The following is a 22,720-nucleotide window of genomic DNA, read 5'->3' as shown; positions in this document are numbered from 1 at the left end:
TTGAAGGTAAAAGGAAAGCTTCCCTCCAAGTCGCAAGGGAAGCGATGGTGGAGGGGCTGGCCAATTGGAAAAGTCATTGTCGATTGCCTGCTGGTCTCTTCTGTCCTTTCCCTCTGTAGGACGATTTATTGAAGGAGGACTGACGTCCCGACTGGTTTTGGCGCTGTTGAAATTGCGTTTTACCCTGAGAGTAAGAGTAAGAGGACTTGTTTTGATAAGATCCTCTATAGGAGGATTGTCCCCTCCCCCTGTTGGCACGAAAGGACTGAGTGCGAGATTGCAGAGTGCCCAGGGCTCTGGCTGTGTCAGTGTCCTTTTTAATTGCAGTGAGGGCTTCGTCAATCTTCTCGCCGAATAGGTGATCGCCATCATAGGGCATATCTAAGATCTTGGTCTGGACCTCCTGTCTGAAAGAGGTGGCTTTAAGCCAGCCTTGGCGTCGCAGGACAGCGGCTCCCGCCAGCTGTCTGAATCCAGTCATGGCCACGTCAATGGCGCAGTCTATCAGTTCTGAGGCCGATGTTTGGCCCTCAAGGAGGAGCGAGTGTGCCTCCGCTTTAGCATCTTCCGGCAGGTCGGCAATGTAGGGCGCGATGTCCGCCCAGAGTTGGCGGTTGTAACGCCCAAGAAGGGCGATGGAATTGGCAATTTTCACCGTTGTCGCAGAGGTAGTGGAAAAGCGTTTCCCAACTGCATCTAACTTCCTGCCTTCTTTATCTGGTGGTGTCGATAAAGGTGATGCAGGGTTACGCGAGTTCTTCTGCGCCGCCTGGGTGACCACAGAGTCCGCCTTGGGGTGACCCGTGAGGCATGCTGGAGCTGAAGACGTAGCTCTGTACTTTTTATCCAGTTTGGGTACGATTACCTGTAGGGAAGCTGGAGATTGCATGAGCTGCTTGCCCTGTTTGAGTAGATAATCAATGATCGGAATCGATCTAGTAGTTTTCTTAGTTGGTTCTTTAAAGTCATAGAGGAAACATTCAGTTTCCTGAGATTCCATTGACATATGGAACCTTTTGGCAGCCCTTTCCATGAGGTTATGGAAACCTCCAATATCAGCAGGTGGAGACTCAGAAGATTGTGGCTCCGGAGAGGCTGGAGAGTGAGTAACATAGTCCTGGTCCGCATCCACGTCCGTATCATCATCTCGGACTTCCCCTTCTTCATGTTCTCTGTCCTCTTCCTCGGACGAGATAGGGTCTTGAGCAGGGTCCTGTGTCCTAGGAAGGACCAGTGGAGGGGGCCTAGGTCTTGTCCCTTGTGCAGGAACGGGCACAGATGGCTGCGGGGTTGGTGGGACAGTAGGGGTGGCTTTCTGCGGAAACCGCAGTTTGTAGTCTTGGACGAGAAAGCTCAAGTCTGCAACCAATGAGGCCGGCAAGCACACCATTGGGGTCACCTGGGTGTGGACTTGGGTAGGCACTACTGGAGGGGTCGATTCCTCAACCTCCTGCTCTTCGTCCGTACTCTGGCACTTGACAATTAGGTCGGAAGGACTAGTGGCTTGGGTAAACTCCTCCTCCTCCTCCGGCTCCTGGTCCTGTAAGAAGCAGGATGGTGTCAGCTGTTGGACCTTACTAGGTGAGGTCATCTCCGGAGTGATCTGCCTTTTGGTGATCCTAATGGAGACATGGGAAGTCTGAGCGTCCATTGCGTGTGACAAGAGCTCGGATTCTTTCCAGGTACCAGTAGCCGTCGGTATAGTCTTCGTCGACGGTGCATCCGTCGACGACCCTCTCGTCGACGGAGCTTTAAGCAGCGTTTCCTTCGTCGACTGCTTCGTCGTCGGCGCCGCCGTCGACGGAGCGCCCTTCGTCGACGGAGTGTCCCTCGTCGACGGCTTCGTCGACGGTGTGACTTTCGTCGACGGTGTCGTCGTCGACGTCTTCGTCGACGGTGCTGTCGTCGACGCCCTCGTCGACGGTGCCGTCGTCGATGTCCTCGTCGACGGTCTTGTCGTCGACGGTGCGGAGGATGAAATCGGTCGTCCTGCTGACGACGAGTAGGTTAGAGTCGTCGATGAGGAGGACGCCGACGATGCCATCGTCGTCGATACCGTCGTCGTCGATGTTGAGACGGTTTTAGGCGATGAGGTGGTCGCCGATTGCGCCGTCGTCACCGTAAGCAGTGGTTGCTTCCTAGGGACAGGAAGGTCCTTGCTAGATACGGCAGGCTTGCCCTCTGAAGCCTTTTTAGACCTCTTAGGAGGGGTCGCTGAGTGGCCAGGCGAGGAAGCCCTAGGCCTCTTCAGGGAAAGTTGTGAGGCGACCGACATGCTCCCACCCTCGGAAATGAGGTCGGTCGGTTTGTCTTTGAGCCTGTTCAGCCAGATAAGAAGTCTCCCTTCCCGGTCTTTCTGGGTTTTGACGGAGAACTTACGGCAAATCTTGCAGTCGATGGTCTTGTGGTGAGGGTAGAGGCAATACAGGCATTCCTCATGTTCGTCGTCCACGTGGAGCCTTAGTTTACCACAGGAGGCACAGGGACGGAAAAGTGCTCTTTTCTTGACGTCAGCCATAGTAGAAAGTCGAAAAAACTGTGAAGTTTGGAGAAAAATACGATATTCCTGAGGAGAACTCAGGTGGAGACTCCCTAGCACAACGTGCGGTAGAAAATCTGAGAGACTGAGGCTCCTCACAGGAAGGTTCTAGAGGGAGGTAGTAGCTGATTGGTTGTTCCTTTTGTTTTGGTCCTTTTTTTACAAAAGGACACAGATAGGCTACCAAGGTGGGACCCTGGAGCCTACTCTATTTGGTCCTTCCTGCATAAGGACCTAGATAGGTTACTAAGGTTAGACCCTTAGACCTATTCTCTTTATGTATGTCTTAGGACATTACTTTTTTATGTACCGGAGGCTCCCGTCTCGACGACGGGGAATGATTCAGGCATGTGAATCTATGAAAGACACCCAAATACTGGATAATGATCCCAGGAGGTATATGATAACGCTCCTCAAAGGGGCTTACCCAGAACTACACACTTGGGACTGGGACAGATTTTAGTCTACACACACAAAGAGGGGTGGGGAACAACAAAAGTAAGAAACTGTAAACAGACAAACACAGGGCTGAAGAAAATCAAAATTATTTGAAAATACTGCCCTCACTCACACAATGTGTGTGACATGCTTCATCATCGGGTCTGCTTACAATACGCCCCTGCGTAGCCACGCAGGGCGGAGCATAGGGAGGGGGAAACAAAAAGCACTACAACTCAAAACAAACAAAGATCAACACACGAGTGACAAACAGTGATCACAACTATTAGTGCTATCCGTCCGGACTGGGTAGGTGATAGACAAAGTGCAGTTAGATGGTGCTCATTAAAACTGGCTCATGGGTACCCGTTAGTGCTTTATTCATAGGTCCCACGGTCAGGATTAAAAGATGTATGAAGGATGAATAAGTGTTTGGGCAGGAAGTCAAGATCCACAAACACTCCTCCTTATACTGCGGTGGTCAACATGTTTCGACCGTATTTTAGTGCCCTCAATTACATGGGTCACCTCGGTCTTCTTCAGGACAGTCTAATTGTCCCAGTCCTTATATCCCTTCTACCTTAATATGGTAATTGATCACACACAAATTATAACTCGCAAGGAGTAATATACTTAATTACATGTCCATGCGGAAAACAATATGTGGGTATGACATGCAGGAAGATTTGTACCTGCATCACCCAACACCGCAGCACTATTAGATGTGGCAGGTCTAATCTAAGCTGATAACCCACTTTGCAGAAGCGGGACATACCGTGGAGGACCTGCGGTGGACGGTTATAGAGAAACCCAGTGTAAGCTCTTGTGGACATGATGATAGTAGAGCTCTCTTCGTCAGAGAACAGAAGTGGGTCTTCCGCCTCCACAGTGACCTGCATGGTCTGAATGATGATATACACTGGCATTCACTGGGCAGATGAATCATGGGGTCTGGGAGACTCTATTGTCATAGGATACATTAAGATGATTTGGCTTATCAGACTGGCACACAACATCTACATGGAACTATATGCTACTAACCTTACCATTTACCAGTCTGTAGTGGTTTGAATGTAGAGTGTGACTGACGTTTTCCACCCTATGATCTAACACCTCTGGATATAATGTGTATATACATGGCCTCGTAGCTATAGTACATCACTGTACCTCATCCTTGATTCTATAGGAACGGATGGTCTATTGAATTTACAATATTTCAACTAGAAAGAGCCTATTCCAGGAAGTGGGTTCACAATGACCACAGCATAATACAGCGAAGTGCCAATGGGTATACTGTGGACCCCCAATATGCATAGACTCACACCTGTCTGTGACAATGAGTTAGTTATGCATATATTATGAATTGTCAGTCAATGGGTATATTGTGGACCCCCAATATGCTTATGTTCATATCTGATTGAGACAATGAGTATGTTATACACATATTACACATTATGCTGATACTTTGGGGAACCATTGTCCTGAGCTTTTCATCACCACGCCTCATCACACGTTTACATCGATCACAGTGGCACCTCGCCTTTTCTTTCTTAGCAATACGCTTCAATCCATTAAGTGTGCTGGACACTACGGGTCAAATCATTCAGGACCCGGAGACAGTGCTGAACTACCGCTCACATCATTTTGGAACACAAGGGAACCCAATATAAGGCCTTCGGACCATGGGTTAGTTTAACTTATTTCAGAGAACAGGGGTCCTAAGGGTTTACAATAAGACAGGAGAATAATAATATAGACTACAATCAGTGCTATATTTTTTGAACGCCCAGCCGGACGTGAGTTTATTTAAAGGATAATGTAGAATCGTGTTGACCCAGAGAGGGGCCAAGATAAACAACAAGATAGGGTACAGTCCTGTACCTATCCCAGAAAGGTTTAGAGAAAACAAATCAAAGTCAGAGAGATGGAAGAAAGGAAGAAGTTTTTCAGGCAAAAGACAAATTATTGAGCCAGAGAGTGACTTGTACTTTCAATAAATAATTACACCAAATTCACCCGCTGGGGGTCGCGTAACTAGTTAGCATGGAGGAGTCTCCAGCGGGTGAATTTGGTGTAATTATTTATTGAAAGTACAAGTCACCCTCTGGCTCAATAATTTGTCTTTTGCCTGAAAAACTTCTTCCTTTCTTCCATCTCTCTGACTTTGATTTGTTTTCTCTAAACCTTTCTGGGATAGGTACAGGACTGTACCCTATCTTGTTGTTTGTCTTGGCCCCTCTCTGGGTCAACACGATTCTACATTATCCTTTAAATAAACTCACGTCCGGCTGGGCGTTCAAAAAATATAGCACTGATTGTAGTCTATATTATTATTCTCCTGTCTTATTGTAAACCCTTAGGAGCCCTGTTCTCTGAAATAAGTTGAAATACCGCTCACGGCACCACGACGCACGTAATGACGCCTTCCCGTGCGTTCACACGTGACGTGCAGGCAGCCGGGGTGACGTGAGGGTCAGCTTTTTATGGCGGAAGCTCCAACATGCCGGAATCTTCGCGGCGTATCGGATTGCGGGCACGATAGGTGCTGGAGGTGTCCGAGTTGATCGTTTCTCAGTGGAGTTTATATCTATATGTTCTCGCTCGATAATTCTTTTATCCGTGCTCCCTATAACGTGTTAGTTGTTACACAGGACGCTGCGTTTATTAACGGCTGGCGTCTCGGGCCGTTAGTTGAACACTGAGCCGATCATCTCTCAAAGGAGTTGCTATCAAAATATTATCGCTCGATAATTCTATTATCCGTGCTCCCTTTCAAGTGATACGTGTTGACAAGGACGCTGCGTTTGTTAACTGCTGGCGTCTCGGGGCAGTTAGGAAAGGTATATCCATATAGCCAGCAGTTAATAAACGCAGCGTCCTGTGTAACACGTTAAAGGGAGCACGGATAAAAGAATTATCGAGCGAGGACATATAGATATAAACTCCACTGAGAAACGATCAACTCTGTGTTCAATTATGAACCGTCCCTGAAAATGAGAAGCCTTGATGAAATTGTATCCGATAATTTAAACCTTCAAAGGCCATCGAACCGAATAATTTAGATATCTCCACAACTCTTATTTTAATAAAGCACTTTAAAATTTTTTATCTGAATCAGACGCGAGGCAGTTTTTCGAAACGGGAATTGTCACGGTCAGAATCCCACATTTCAACAGATTCCTATACCATGTTTAGGTATAGATTGTGGCTCCTGAGGAAGGCGTTTTTCAGAACGCCGAAACGCGCGTCGAGTATTATTTGCCACTTTTTTTTTTCTTTGAATTTTTAATGATTGTGTAATTTATCAATGTAAGTTTTTTATGTAACAATTTTTTATATAAGGTGGATATATGTTTAATTGTTGTATGATGTTTATTTTTGTATAATATCTGTTTATTTTAACTTGAAAACCGATTAAAAGTGATTTATATATTTTTTTTAAATTGTTAGAATTCCTTTTTTGCAACTACCCTCATTATTGCTTCATGAATTTTATGTACACAGTACCAACGGTGTTTCATCACATTAATTAAGAACTGGCTAACTGGCCACTCCCGTTATTAATTTGCAGGGACTTTAATATACATTATCCTGCCGATAAGAATCTGGGACAGGAGTCAGGTTGGATATATAAGGGCCGCAAACCAAAGGTGTTTCAGGCTCTAAAGACACTGTTTCAGGAACATACGCTCACAGATCTTTGGAATTGGCAGAATCCCACAAGTCTTGGCTTTACTTATTTTTTGCATCCACATAGCAAACATGTAAGAATAGATTATATTCTAGTATCTCTGGCCTCAGAGAAAAGGGGTTCTCTACCCAGCGGCTCAGAAATATGTCTGTGGAGGCAGGCTGCCTGAAGCCAGTCAAAGACCTCACCAAGGTTTTAAGGCAGCACTTGCGAGGTGACTTCTGGGTATATGTTTCAATATATCCAACACTGGCATCTGTGTGGATTTATTGAGGAGTTGCTTGGTACCAATAACTCCTGGGTTCAGTAAAGCCATCATGGTGCTGTGGAACTCAAGTTTTTAAGTTCCCAGCCCATGTGCTCTCTATGGCTTCACTGGCACTTACAGTATTGGGAATGAACTTAAATATTGTAGGCGCATATCTACTCAAAGATGTGCTTAACCTCTTCAGTCCCAATGCCCTAGGTACCTTTGTACCATTTACTAGGGACCTAAAGGGGGGCCAAAGTAGCTAATTGTGGTACAGTTTTTAGGGCAGGAGCTCTGGCACAGGGGACCTGGTTGGCAGGGACCCTGTGCACTTTAAATCAAATCACATCATTTTCCAACCAAAATCGTTGGGGCTAACCAGGTCAAAACAGGCACTTTCTCACACTAACTCGGGCCGCAGTCTCTGTGCACAGACTATAATCTAAACACAACACCCCTGCCGTAAGAACCCGGCAGACCAGAGAACATTAATGCTACATGGGTTAACACCAGTGTACCCAGGAACCCACTATAAGCACAAAAGTTAACAATTATCAGATCACAAAGTCTTCAACCATGTACCATTGCTAATTGAGTACTCTGTACTTTTAAACGAAAAAGCCAGCTCTAATAAAGAACTTTCAAAAGGTTAGCATTTGTTTAAATTTTCCAACATAAAGGAAATGTCTGTGCAAATAAAAAAAAAAACAATTTAAAATGGCTCCACTCAAGTTGCCTGTGCATGCAAAAAGTAGGACCCAAATTCTTGAAACAAATGCAGAATTGTACCTACTGTAGGTTTTTGAAAATACTTAGCATAGAACTCCACATTTCATCATGCTGTACTAAATTCTAACGACTAAGCTTTTAAAATCTACACAAACCTTAGATTAGCAACAGTACCCTGCAACTCTACCGATTGGTTTTGAATAAGAGGGAAAAATCCAATACGCCCCTGTTAGATCTGGGGGTCTCTAGTTGGCAATGGTTATCACCTTGGTCCAAATAGGGACCCTTACTTATAAGTCAGGATAAGGGGATTACACTCCTTAATAACCCCTGCTCACCCCCTTGGTAGCTTGGCACGAGCAGACAGGCTGATCTCAGAGGCAGTGTGTTAAGCATTTGTGAACATACACAGTAATACAATGAAAACACTACGGATGGACAAAACACAGGTTTTATAAAAATAAGTATTCTTTATATAGACTTAAACACAAGACCACAAACGGCAAAAATCCACAATACTACACTTAAGATTACTTAAATGATTAAAGTCTCTTAGTTCAAGTTGTTGGTAAATGCGACAAAGTTCTAAATAAAGTACCTGGATGCGTAACGCAAAGTGCACAAAAGGCTCGCAAAAGGGGAGATGCGCCGGTTCCGTGACCCCGGGGAACGGTTGCGTTCTTCCTCAATGCTTGCGCAGAGTAGGGGACTCGTCGTGAGCCTTACCGGTGCGGAGGTGATGCGTAGATTCTCAGCCTGCAGGCCAGTTGTGGTGCGCAAGATGGCGCCTTGATGAGATGTGATGATCCGGTTGCAATGTGAGAAGATTGCGCCCTTGATGCGGCGATGCGATGACGCCCTGGCAGTCTTACGACAACTCTGTATTTTGGAGGCGCGACAGGCTCTGCAACACGCTTCTCCGGTGATGCGTTGGCGACTCTCAAAATGGCGTCATGCTTCTCCGATGATGCGACAGCAGACAGCTTCGATGACCACACGCTTCCAGGAAGATGCGGCGAAGGCTCGCATCTCCGGCGATGCGACGATTTCAGCTTCTTCTCAATGCATCGTGCTTCCAGCGGTACGCAAGTGACTAAAGTCAGAATTCCCAGCAAGAAAATTCAGGAGGGAGCAGGAGGTGAAGTCTTTTGTCCCGGAGACTTCAGCAGGAGGCAAGCACATTTGAAGCCCCTGGAGAATATTCTGTAGATGAAAGTCCTTACAAAGTTCCTTCTCCTTTCTCCTGCAGGCCAACCCAGCAAACTGCACACTGGCAGAGGGGCAGTCCAAACTCCTGCAGCTTCCTTGGTTCTTCTCCTTGGCAGAAAGGTTTCTTGTTCCAGAAGTGATCTGATTTCTAGGGATCAGGGTCCCAATATTTATATCCCAAAATCCTTTGCTCTCTGAAGGCAGAGAGGCCTCTGCCTAGTTCAAACCAGTTTCTGAGCACTTTGTTTACATGACTCTTCTTCCTTTCACTGTGCAGGGCAGAGACATCAGACAAGCCACAGGGGGTGGAGCCATCATTGTAGAGGGAAGGCCCAGCCCTATTCAGGTCCCAGTTGCAACTCCTCCCTTTAACATCCCCTAAGTGATACAACTAATTTCAGCGTCTGTGTGATGTATATACTTTTTTTTCAGGTACTATTTAACTGGTTGCTTTCTGGATTCACCCATGGGGAAGGCAGTGTTCCTGAAACATACTTCTTCAAATGGGGAAAGGGGTGAAGGCATCCTTGGCTACTGTATTCGTGCCTTGAGGTGACATCAAAAAAGACCAACACTATGAACTAAAAGAAACTGCACACCTAAGTATTATGTGGAGATAAAATGACTATCACCACATTCTCTCAGCCACAACTGTACAGTATTCCTAGTATGGCTTGCTAGAAAGATATCACTGTAAACAGAGAGGAGGGACTCTGGTGCAGCTACCTCACTGCACGGTGCAGCTACCTCACTGCACTTTGAAGATCTTTACCTTACAGAGACATATTAAAAGATTTCTAAATGCAGTGAAGCTAATACTTTTCCAGTGACTCTGAGGCCAGGAAAATGTTTCCAATAGAGTAGGTATAACTGAAGCTAGAAAACTGGCTTTTTCCTTATGAAAATCTATAGTCTGAAGATCCTAGAGATCACACCATTCAAATGTCCTTTATAAAAGGAAAAAACAATCTATAGATAATCAAACCACAAGTCAAATTAACACCAATGCATTTTTCTTACCTTTTCTGAGGCTGCAGCAGCCGGTTTTGACACAAAACCCAGTCTATCCTTTACAGATAATTTAGTATCGCTCTAAAAAGTAGTAAAGAAATTAAGAATGGGCTTTTAGAAAAGTAAGCATTTAGATGTAAACGTGATGTGTTCAATATGAAACGGGTCACATGGCCCTGGGCGTGCAGAGGGCACTGGCTTATTTGATGAACTCTGAAGAAGAGGACAATCTCCAGCATACAAAGAGAAAGATCACCTGAAAATCTGAATTACTTGTATAACACCAATCACATTCTGGAGCTATCCATTCGGCCTCTCTCCATCTTGCCCTCTTATATACATACACCCTTAGCATTTCACCAAAAATATAAAAAGCTGGTTCCACACGTTTACATCAAGGTAGTATTTGCTATATTTTGATGCTTTTTGGTGGATCATTATTCATGGGAGAAGAAGTACATTTTGAGATTTACTGGCAAAGTAGAGCATGTTGATTTCAAAACTCATTACAATGCTTGATTTGTAAAGAAAAACAAGCAAACCATGATTTGCATAGTGGGGTAACTTAAAACGTGTATGTCATGTACACTGCTTGCACAATGCGGAGGGTATCACGTGCTCCTAGGAGATCATAGATAGAAGTATAGTATAGAAACAGATTTATGTGGAATAATTTCAAGATTTTAAAGTGCACGATGGAAGTGCAGCATAATCTCCATCAGGTCCAATTATGCTTGTAACTTCTCCATTCCTCCCCTCTACCCATTGGTTCTGTGAGGAGGACATTTCCATGGTGAGAGAGGACTAGCACTGCATACTTAGCATTTGTGCAAACAATACATGTGCCCCTTTGCTTGCGGGTTCATGTGGTTTTGAGATATATAACATGTGGAGCTGGCACTAAAATCCACCAGGGAAAAAGCATTAGCAAGGCCAATAGGTTTGTCCTTGGCAAACTGGTGGCCGCTATTCTTTTAAATCAATTTACTGTATTCATCTGCCATAAAAATTGTTAGAAAAAAAGAAAACATGCTGCTGCCAAAAGATTGCAGCCTTATACCTGCAATGTTTTAGATGTAAATAATTATTAACAGTCACACATAATTAACATAAAAGTACAAATGTATCATAGTAGGCAAGAATACGTAAAGCTGGCATAGAAATCTTATTATTTTTTCCAGGTTTTATGTACAATATGTTTTTTTTCTTGGGGCAAATAAAAGGTATTATTGGGTTTGAATTACTGCATCTAGAAGATATCTAAAAAAAAAAGAAAAAACAAGGATAATAAATGTAAAGGAAAAGGCACTTGTAAAGTAAAAGCCCACCAGCCACTGGTTCTAAAGTAAAGTGTGGTGCTTTTTAGGCCTTGTCTGCATGCAGCATGCATGGGCTGTCGCTACAGCGACGATCTTGTGTCGAAAAACTTTCAAAAGGGGCTTTTACTTCACCCATTGCTTGCCATTAATTGACATCATTATCACTCTTTGCTGCCTTCTAATTTGGCAGAATTTGCGAGGCTTTACTTCCTTTTGTTTGGGAGTAAATAGAGCAAGTACAGATTAATTTAATTAGTGCCCATCTGCTGCTCGCGCTGTGATTAAGGTAATATTTCTTGTTTTTTGACCCACGTAGTTTGTCTTTTCTGGTCAGTCAAACTATTTAATGACCTCCAGAGAATGGGTTTTAAGCATGTTGAGACTCTTGTATATGAAATGTGAAGATAATTAAAGAATTGGGTGAAAGAATGACACTTGAGTGTGGTGTGCAACTTGGTGAACCCCTAGTCCAGAGCGTAGTATGGTGCAATTTATTTATCTAGACCAATAAACTTTCTTTCCATCTGTATGGTGATAATCATTTTATGATCCCTATACATTAGAAGTACTGATTACATTTATAATTGATATTTTATGAAGGTGCTTCATGTATTTATATATCTTTATATGGTTTTTCTGCAGAACTTTTTTATATTATTGACATTCAGTTGAGGGTTATATTTTTGTTGTCTTGAAGAAGGTGGTCACAAATTACCTTATCCAAGTCAAGTCAAGTCAAGTCATAACATTTGTATAGCGCACTACATACCCAGAGGGTTTCAAGGCGCTTAGGAAGGGGAGGAGGATTATTTGTCAAATATCCACGTTTTAAGCTGCTTTCTGAACGCTAGGTGGTTCTGGGTGAGACGAAGGTAAGCGGGGAGTGAGTTCCATGTTTTAGCAGCCAGGTATGAAAAGGATCTGCCTCCCATGGTGGTCTTGTTGATGCGAGGTACAGTGGCGAGGGCTTGGTTGGAAGAACGTAGTTGGCGGGAGGGGGTGTAGAAGGACAGTCGAGAGTTGAGGCAATCTGGTCCGATGTCGTAGAGTGATTTGTGTGCGTGGGTGAGCAGTCGGAAAGTGATCCTCTTATTGACGGGTAGCCAGTGGAGGTCTTTAAGGTGACCAGAGATGTGTTCGTTGCGTGGGATGTCTAATATGAGCCTGGCTGAGGCGTTTTGGATTCGTTGGAGTTTCTTCTGGAGTTTAGCGGTGGTACCTGCGTAGAGGGTGTTTCTGTAGTCCAGTCGGCTCGTGACCAGGGCGTGGGTGACTGTTTTCCTTGTTTCGGAGGGGATCCAGCGAAATGTTTTTCTGAGCATGCGAAGAATGTTGAAGCAGGAAGAGGATACGGCGCTGACTTGTTTGCTCATTGAGAGTGAAGAATCCAGGATGACGCCAAGGTTCCGTGCGTGGTCTGTCGGGATGGGTGCTTTTCCGAGGGCTTCCGGCCACCAGGAGTCGTCCCAAGCAGAGGGGGATGTGCCTAAGATGAGGACTTCTGTTTTGTCTGAGTTCAGTTTCAGACGGCTTTGTTTCATCCATTCGGCAACTTCTTTCATTCCTTCGTGTAGGTTAGTTTTGGCGGTGCTGGGGTCATTGGTGAGAGAAAGGATCAGTTGAGTGTCGTCCGCGTAAGAGATGATGTTGAGGTTGTGTTGGCGTGCGATGGCCGCGAGGGGGCTCATGTATACGTTGAAGAGGGTGGGACTGAGTGAGGATCCTTGAGGTACGCCGCAGATGACTTCAGAGGCCTCGGACTTGAATGGAGGAAGGCGGACTCTCTGGGTTCTTCCGGTGAGGAACGATGTGATCCATTCACGAGCTGACCCACATGCTGTGCTAAATGTGAGGAACAGATGAACACATTAGAAAAGGGGTTGTTTTGTCATTGTGTGTTTATTTGATTGACTTCTACAAACTAGCTCAAACCATTGACATATGTAATTGTCTTGTATGTTTTCTATTTTAAGTTGTTGATTCTTGCACTTATGTTTTTTAAACAAAACCTTTGTCTAACCTTTTTATTGAATGTATTTTAAGCTTTTGAAAAATTGTAATGATATATGACATGTGTCCTTTTTATTAAAAAGTCTGTGAAAAACATCTAGTTAACCTTGTAGTATTTGAATAATTCAAGATTGGGTTTATGAGTGCCTGCTGTGCGGATGTCTGTATGTAGAGCTGGTGGATGACCAGTGCTTCGAAAGGGAATTATTCATTAGTTAATACTTAAAGATATGTAATTTTCTACATAGTCTAATGTCGGAGGGAAGGTCGGAAACAGAAGCTAAGAGGCCGTATGGGGTGAATATTGTCGGTTTATTGGGTATATTTACATACCTTTGTGAATAGGGTAAGTTGGGAAGAAATTGTTTATGGGTTTAAATGAACAAAAAGGCAGTTTGAGGCGTCATTCTCCAGGGCCTTCCTCCAGCAGAGTGTCAGGTGATCTCAGGAGTCAGGGTGCTCTTGCTGGTAGGCTCCTGCGGGGTACTGCGTCACTCAAAAGAGTAAAGAACAGGGTTCACCGTTTGATTCTAGTTTCTCAAGGTTTCTCTAATCTGTCACCACACCGTGCGCAAAAGTCAGACATTGTGAGAGGGAAACCGGTTATTGAGCTAGTGTTATGTCCGGTGTTGCGAGCGTAATTCTGGGTCAAGTTTACACTGTGGAAAGAAGGGGGGTCACGTTTACACTGTGGGAGATTACACTGTGGGAGGAAGGTCAAAAACGTGCTAAGAGGAAAACAAAATAGTGCCCAGTTTCCCTCCCTGCCTCCAAACCCCCACCCTGTCTCTACCACACGCTCCCGTCCCTGAGTGTGAGGTGTACGCTACGTACTGTGGTTTACCACAACTCTCCTGAGTTGTGGAGGCTCATGCGTGTCCCCCGGTTTGCTGTGGGGCGGGGAGAAGAGTCTGTGTTATTTCGGGGAAACAAGTCCTTGGTATGGCGTAAGCTGAGTCATTGGCGTCCTCGCCCTCATAAGTACAGTAAGGAATCCAACTCCATAGGACACCTTACTTTTCCGGTCCTGTTCTTCCTCACCTTCCCCTACCATATCTTTCTTGTTCACAAGAAAAGGATCTTGAGGGTACTAGAAAGAAAGTTTGCATTAGCTTGGTCCTTTCCTTTCCTGTGGTGGGCACTGTATCGAAAAGGTTGGAGAGCTAGGAACCACCCTAAAATTCTAGGATTATGTCCCTTGTTTTGTGAAAGCCACTCAAGAGGGGCATGATCTGTATAAAGGCGGAAGTCCCTACCGTCAAGGTAATAACGGAGAGCTTCCACTGCCCATTTATTGGCTAATGCCTCTTTTTCAAATAAAACGGCATATCGGGTTTCTCTGGGGTATAGCTTGCGGCTAATAAAAAGAATTGGTCTCTTGTTGTTGCTCGTCTATTTGGGATAGCACTGCACCTATACCACTATTTGATGCATCTGTTTGTAGAATGAAAGGTTTCTCATAATAAGGATTCAACAGGAGGGGTCATAAGGTAATGAGACGTTTTAGTTGTATGAAGGAACTTACTTCTGTGGAAGAAGGATTTTTCAAGTGTTTCTCTATGTATATGTTTTTTTTTATTAGATCCGTTAAAGGACTGGCGATCTAGGAAAAATGAGGAATGAATCTTCTGTCATAACCGAGAAGACCTAGGAATGCCCGTAGGTCTTTCTTGGTTTTTGGGAAGGGTACCCGGGCAATGGCTGCTACCTTTTCTTCTTGTGGTCTGATACATCCCTCTCCTAAGAGAAATCCTAAGTATTTTACAGATGTAGCAGCCAGTCTACTTTTATTCGGGTTGATGGTTAAGCAACCTTCTCCCGAAGTTTGGACTACCGAGAATAAATGGTGAAGGTGTTCTTCCCAGGAGTTACTAAAGAGGATTATGGCCTAGATGTAGGTAATTCTATTTTACCACTTCTTAAATACCGAATTTTACACGATTCGGTATTTAAGAAGTGGTAAAAAAGAGGGGGGGGGGGGATGTAGGTATTACAGATTCTGTAAATACCGAATCGTTAAGATTCTGTATTTACCAATTCTGTAAATACCGATCCGGTAATGCCCATTGATTCCTATGGGCATTGAAGCTCATAGGAATCAATGGGCATTACCGAATCGGTATTTACCGATTCAGTAAATACTGATTCCAGCAAGGGTGCAGGGGGTGTCACTTGGACACCCTCTAGCATCCCTAAATACATGCACACACAGATATGCCCTAAGGGCATGTCTGTCTGTCACATGGCATAGGTGTGCATGCACACATGTGCATGCACACCAGGATTTGGTATTTTACCACCCAATTGGATTGGGTGGTAAAATACCGAATCTGAAAGGCCTTTGGGACTCAGAAGAGTCCCACCTACATCTGGGTTTTACCGAATCGGTAAAATTACAGATTCGGTATTTTACAGAATCGGTAAATTTACCGATTCGGTAAATTTACTGAATCTGTAAAATGATGCCCCTACATCCCAATCACCAAATACCGGTCGGTAACGGACGAATTCGGCCGTTACCGACCGGTATTTGGGCTCCTACATCTGGCCCTATATCATCTAAGTAAGCAGCCGCGTATTGGCTGTGTTTCTGTAACAAGGCATTCATTAGCCTCTGAAATGTTGCTGGGGCTTCATGTAACCCGAAGGGTAATACCTTAAAGTGATATAAACCAGTTGGGGGACAAAATGCTGTTTTCTCTCTGTCCTGAGGTTTCAGGGGTACCTGTCAGTATCGTTTACAAATGTCGAGGGTACTAATGTATTGAGCCTTTCCAAGCCTCTCTATCATTTCATCAACTCTAGGGAGGGGATAGACGTCAAACTGAGACACCTTATTTACCTCCCCAAGGTCGATACAAAAGCGAATGAACCCATCGGGTTTCGGTACAAGTACTATTGGGGAGCTCCACTAACTTTTAGAGTGTTCGATGATGTCTAGTTTTAACATTTGTTGTACTTCTTGTTCTATAGCTTCCCTCCTAGCCTCTGGGATCCTATATGGCCTTAAGCGTACCGTCTTCCCAGGCACTGTGTGGATTTCATGTTCTACCAAACTGGTTCTACCCGGAACTGAGGGAAACACTTTCTGTACGGGTACTTTCTGTACGGGTTGTAATGATGTTTTTAACTCTTGACTGAGTTTGTCAGGTAATTCCGAATCTATGCTTTGATCCAATAAAGTGGGGACTGGTTCAGTGATTAATACTGGTTTAGGACCCTCCCATCTTTTCGATAGATTGATATGGTAGATTTGAGTGTTCTTACTAGAGGGATCCAGTTCTACTTTGTAGGCGACAGGTGTTACCTTATCAACTATTTTAAAGGGTCCCTGCCACTGGCTTAATAGTTTGTGTTCGGATGGGGGGCGTAGTATTAGGACCTGTTCTCCTATATGGAGGGACCTGTTCTTAGCGATCTTATCATATTGTTTCTTTTGCGCAGTTTGAGCTTGTTCAAGGTTTGTTTTCACTATTTCCCGAACTTGGTTCAAGTGGGTTTTAAGCCTGGTTACGTACTCTAATAAAGGTTTAGAGGTGTCAGCGTCCTCTTCCCAGTCTTCCCGGGCCATATCTAAAAGGGTGCGTGGGGGTCTCCCTTACAACAACTCAAATGGAGAATATCCAACACTTTTTTGCTGACTACACCTTATGGCGAACAGAGCATGTCTTCCCACTTGCGGGCTTCTAAATTGAGCAATATTCTGAGGTTGGTTTTTGATGTTGCATTATAGCGCTCCACCAATCCGTCCGTCTGAGGGTGGTAGGCGGCGGTACGGATCTGCTTAATATCCTGACATACCTGCTTCATCAGTTTGGAGGTAAAAGGGTTACCCTGATCTGTGATTATTTCTTTAGGGAAACCTACATGTGAGAAGATGTTGATCATGGTTTTAGCTATCTGTGTGGTATTGGGTGGTCTAGCATAGTCAACCAGTACTAACACATAGCGACAACCACTACGTGAGGGTAAAGGAGGACCTATGATATCCATCCCTACTCTAGTAAAGCACAAGTTACTACTTGTGTAACGATATATCTGCAAGAGACATTAGTGATAGATTCCTTACCTTCGAATATCCCCAAGCGTCAGACTGGATCCGGAAATTTTTGGGTAGCAATACCCCTGCGCGCCGGCAGGAGTCGTCCGCGGCTCCGCGTCCATCGTCGGCGTCGTTAGCGCCGGAATGACGTCGGAGTACTTAGACACCACCCATGCGCGCTGACGTCAGTTCGGATACACCGCTTTTCCATGCCAGATACGCAGAGCCATGATAGAACCAACACTGGTGCCATGAAACTAGGGCCCTGAAAGGGGCTGACCTTAACAATAGATATCGGTTCGCAGAACGGGGAGGATGGGTGGGTCGGTAAGGAATCTATCACTAACTAATGTCTCTTACAGATATATCGTTACACAAGTAGTAACTTGTGCATCTGAAAGAGACACGTTAGTGATAGATTCCTTACCTTAGAATAGATACCCCAGCAATACCAACCCCGGTGGTGGGTCTGGGAACCAATTATCACACCAGAAAGTCCTGGAGGACAGAACGGCCAAAGAAGCCATCCCTCCGGACTTGGCTTTCCATGCAATAGTGTCTTGCAAACATGTGCAGCGAGGCCCAGGTAGCTGCCTGGCAAATGTTGTGCAAGGGCACTCCTCGGCCCAGGGCAGTGGTAGTCGCCGTGGCCCAAGTGGAATGAGCCCTTAGTCCAACAGGGGGTTCCTTCTTAGCCAAGGAGTAACACGCCTGGATACACAAGGTGATCCACGCGAGATGGACCGCTTGTGCACCGCCTTTCCCTTCTTAGCGCCCACGTAACCAACAAAGAGTTGGTCATCTACCCGGAACAGACGTGTGCGATACAAATAGTAAGAGAGCACACGTTTTAGGTCCAGACGGTGGAGCCTCTCTTCCTCCTTCGAGGGATGCGGAGGCGGAAAGAAGGTGGGCAAGGTAATGGACTGCCCGATTTGGAAGGCCGTGACAACCTTGGGCAGGAAGGAGGGTCTCGTCCGCAACACAACCTTGTCCGGATGAACAGAGAGGAAAGTAGGTGTAGAAGAAAGAGCCTGGAGCTCACTCACTCTCCAGGCAGAGGTGATGGCAACCAGGAAAGCAGTCTTCAAGGTAATAAGACGGAGAGGACAGTTATAGAGCGGCTCAAAGGAAGCACACATTAGGTAGGCAAGTACAAGATTCAAGTCCCACTGGGGCATCAAGAAAGGAACAGGAGGAAATGTGTGTGATGCCTATCAAAACTATTTACAAATCGGGGACTTGAACAAGGAAGGCTGGTCAGGCAGCCTTAAGAAGGTGGAAAGAGCAGAAAGGTAGTCCTTGATAGTGCCCAGAGCAGAGCCCTGCTGGGCAAGAGAAAGAAGGAAGAGGAGAACCTCAGAAAGTGGTGCAGAGAGTGGATCCAAAGCCTTTGCTGTGCACCATGCCACAAATCTGTTCCACCTGCAGGTGTATACCGACTTTGTGGAGGGACGCCTGGCTGCCAGAATGACATTACAGACTTCGGGAGGCAAGTCAAATGGCCTCAACTGTCGCCGCTCAATCTCCAAGCTTGTAGGTGGAGACTGGACAGGTTCGGGTGGAGGACCGTCCCCTGCTGCTGCGACAGAAGGTCCTCGCGAAGAGGCAGACGAATCGGGGGATCGACTGACATGCTGAGTAGCTCGGGATACCAGTATCTTCGTGCCCAATCCGGAACCACAAGGATAACCTGGGCCCAGTTGCGCCCGATCTTCTTCAGCACTCAGGGCAGAAGTGGTATAGGCGAAAAGGCGTACAATAGACTGCAACTCCACTTGCGACGAAAAGCGTCTCCGAGCGAGTGCCGCCTTTGAAATTCCAACGCGCAGAACTGATGACATTGCGCGTTCTCTTCTGTGGCGAATAGATCTAACCAAGGCTCTCGCCACTGCTGAAAGAGGCCTTGCGCCACGTCCGAGTTTAGACGCCATTCGTGATCCATCATGCACCGACGGCTGAGTTCGACCGCCCTGGCGTTCAGGGAACCTGCAGGTGTTGAACCACCAGGGTCACGCCCTGATGTTCCAGCCACTGCCAGAGGCGCAGAGCCTCCTGGCATAGGGTCCACGACCCCACCCCGCCCTGTGTGTTGCAGTACCACATGTCGGTGGTGTTGTCTGTGAACACCTACACTACACACCCCCAGACAGAGGGGAGGAATGCCTTCCGTGCAAGTCGGATCGCCCGCAGCTCCAGAAGGGTGATGTGGAGCTGGGACTCCGCCGGAGACCAGAGACCTCTGATCTCCGCCTCTCCCATGTGGCCCCACCAGCCCAGGAGGGACGCGTCCGTCCCAACTACGTGCTCCGGGTGGGGTAGGGAGAGGGATCTGCCACTGACCCAATCTCGGTCCGTGAGCCACCACTGCAACTGTCTTGCAGTACCCTCCGAGATCAAGACACGGTCGGACAAGGTACCCTGATGCTGGGCCCACTGAAACTTCAGGTCCCACTGCAGAGCACGCATCCGCCACCGGGCGTGATGCACCATAAGGATGCAGGAGGCCATCAGCCCCAGAAGCCGCAGCGTCAACCTGACCGAGACTCTGGATAAAGGCTGAAAGATCGGAATCAGAACCTGAATATCCCGACCCGGCTGTTCGGGCGGATAAACCCAAAACCCCAAATCCGCTTCGATGAAGAGGAGCTTCTGAGAGGGACACAGGTGTGACTTCGGCACGTTGATGGAGAACCCCAGCAGGTGCTGGAGATCGTCCGTAGTCTGGAGGTGGCTGACGACTGTCTGGGGCGAGCACGCCTTTAACAACCAGTCGTCAAGGTAGGGGAAGACTGACACCCCTAACCTGCGCAGATGGGCTGCGACCACTTTTGTGAACACCCGTGGGGCACTGGTAAGGCCGAAGGGGAGCACGGTAAATTGAAAGTGCTCGTGGCCTACCATGAACCGGAGGTAACCCCGGTGGGCCGGCAGGACGGGTGGTAAGGCCGAAGGGGAGCACGGTAAATTGAAAGTGCTCGTGGCCTACCGTGAACCGGAGGTAACCCCGGTGGGCCGGCAGGACGGGGATGTGAATATAAGCGTCCTGCAAGTCCAAAGCTACCATTCAGTCTCCGGGGTCCAGGGCAGCTAAGACCTGAGCCAGAGTCAGCATCTTGAACTTCTCCTTTCAGAGGAAGCCATTGACGTTCCGTAGGTCCAAGATAGGGCGTAGGCCCCCTTTGCCCTTCTTGGCTACCAGTAAGTAGTCGGAGTAACAAACACACCCTACTTCCGGCCCAGGAACACGCTCGATGGCCCCCTTGGCCAAGAGGGCTGTGACTTCCTCTTGCAGAAGTTGCAAGTGATCCCCCGACACACGGTGGAATTGCGGTGGCATGGATGGAAGGGTCGCCTCGAAGGGGAGGAAGTAGCCCCTTCAGACGATTTGCAGCACCCACCTGTCCGACGTGACAGCGCGCCAGTGGAAAAGGTGATGGCGAACCCTGCCCCCACTGCATTCACATGGGCCTGAAAGCACGGACTAGGAGGGTTTTGAGGCAGGTGCTGCGGGGAAAGGTGTGGACTGGCCTCGGCGTTGTCCCAGACCGCCGCTACGGCGGATTCCACGGCCGCCACTGCGCTGTTGAACATTCTGCGGCGCGTGGCTGGCAGCACGTGTGGGGACGCCCCTTCCGTGGCCACGAAAGGAGTGAAAGGCACCAGTTTTCTGGCGTGGGGCCGAGAGGCCCAAGGATTTGGCCGTAGCCCTGGAGTCCTTAAAACGCTCAAGCGCATGGTCTGCCTTGTCGCCAAAGAGACGACGGCCATCAAACGGCATGTTCAGAAGAGTGGCCTGGACATCGGCCGAAAAGTTGGCAGACCTCAACCAGGCATGGCGTCGAACCGCCACCGTAGTTGCCATCGCCCTGCCCAGTGAGTCCGTGGTATCCAGCCCACACCGGATGGAATACCGCTCTGCATCTCGACCCTCCGCAAGGGCTTGGGGGAGTTTTGCCCGGGCCTCCTCCGGACATTGTGGCAGCACTTCCGCGACCGTGTTCCACAGGGTGTGGGTGTAGCGGCCCAAAAGGCATGCAGTATTGACTGACCGCAGTCCCAATCTCACGGACGAGAACACCTTCTTCCCAAACTGTCCATACCTCTTGGATTCCCGATCGGGCAGAGCCGTCGGGAATGCGTTCTGGGAAGTGGAGGCCTGGATGACCAGGCTCTCGGAAGTGGGATGGGTGGACAAAAAGCAAGGGTCGCCCGGGGCCTGGCGGTAGCGTCTGGCCACGTTCCTATCCACAGGCGGACCTGTGGCGGGCTTGGACCAAGTGCCCACAAGAACGTCACACAAGGCCTCATTAAATGGCAGCAGAGGCTCATTGGAGCTTGCCTGCGGTTTAAGGACCTCAGTGAGGAGGTGGATCCTCACGGTAGCGACAGGGAGCTCAAGGTTTAAGGCCTTGGCTGCCCGGGTCAACACTACACTATAAGCAGCCCCCTACTCCGTAGCCACGGTGGGAGGGCAGACAAATCCAGTGTCTGGCGAAGTGTGAAGTCCACTGGCCTCCCCAAGCTCATATGTCCAGTCCTGTTGAGACCGGCGCTCCCGTGCCAGAGGGTCCTCAGACCCCTCCCAATCACCCTCGTCACCCATCTCCTGTAGTTCAGGGTCAACAGATGGGGCAAGTTTATGGAAACAGAAATCTCCGAATACCGTCCGGAGCGGCGCCGGAACCGGACTGAGGGTAGGATCGGGGACGGCACCCATAGCAGGTGCCGGGGGCGACACCCGCAGGGCCGGCGCTGGTGAGGCCGTGAGATCAACCGGGACCAAAGTCGCTGGCGGCGCCGGGGCCGAAGCACCCGGCGGCATCTGAGCCGAAGCACCCGACCCGCTAGGCCCTCCAGCCGGGGCCGTTGGGCCCGGAGGCGCCAAAGAACCCGGCTGAGGAGAGAGGGACTTCATGGCCCTGAGGTACCGCTCGCTCTCCTAAGGCGTTGCATCATGCCCCGGGACCCGAAGGTGTGGGGCAGGTGGCGACGTCCGCGACTCCGCCGCATCGCGCAAGCGTCGGGGTGGGTCGGAGAAACGATGATTTCTCTCCGACCTCTCATGCCTCTTACCTGAGGACTTGGATCCGGACGACCGATGTCCACTCCCGGAGCTGCAAGGGCTCCAACCCCGCGACCGGTCCCTCGACCTCCTGTGGAACCGGGACCGGGACATGGAGCGGCGCGGGGCCGACTGCCAGAGTTCCAGTCGCGTGCGGGACCGCTCCCGCCTAGCTTTAGACGTCAGGGCCCGGCAGTCGGAGCAGGTGCGGTCGTCGTGGTCTAGGCCTAAACACTTGAGGCACCGCCGATTGGGGTCGGTAACCGACATCAGTCGGTCGCACTTGCAAAAGGGTTTAAACCGGGGAATCCCTACTGGCACCGTTGGAGTCGAAGACTCGGGTAGAGAAATGATCAAAAAGATCAAAAAGTTTAGTCAAAAAAGACTAAGGGGTAGAGCTTCTCCAGATCTGCGCTA

The 22,720-nt window shown here is 47.8% G+C and overlaps 1 protein-coding gene across 2 annotated transcripts in view; it reads right to left on the bottom strand.

Moving 5' to 3' along the window:
- Positions 1–22,720, bottom strand: part of LOC147698192 (RNA-binding protein 26-like) — a 1,163,085-nt gene that overhangs the window by 492,027 nt on the left and 648,338 nt on the right. The window contains exon 15 of one of the 2 annotated variants that reach the window (XM_086934819.1): positions 9,877–9,948. The exons of the other annotated variant lie outside the window; for it this stretch is intronic. Within the exon in view, the coding sequence (XP_086790945.1) occupies positions 9,877–9,948 (72 nt within the window). The remainder of the gene's footprint in view (positions 1–9,876; positions 9,949–22,720) is intronic. 2 annotated transcript variants of the gene reach the window in all.

This window comes from Lissotriton vulgaris, chromosome 8 (assembly GCF_964263255.1).
Source record: "Lissotriton vulgaris chromosome 8, aLisVul1.2, whole genome shotgun sequence".
NCBI lineage: Eukaryota > Metazoa > Chordata > Amphibia > Caudata > Salamandridae > Lissotriton > Lissotriton vulgaris.
The sequence above is the reverse complement of the archived record's forward strand: the minus strand, read 5'-3'. Positions and strand labels throughout refer to the sequence as shown.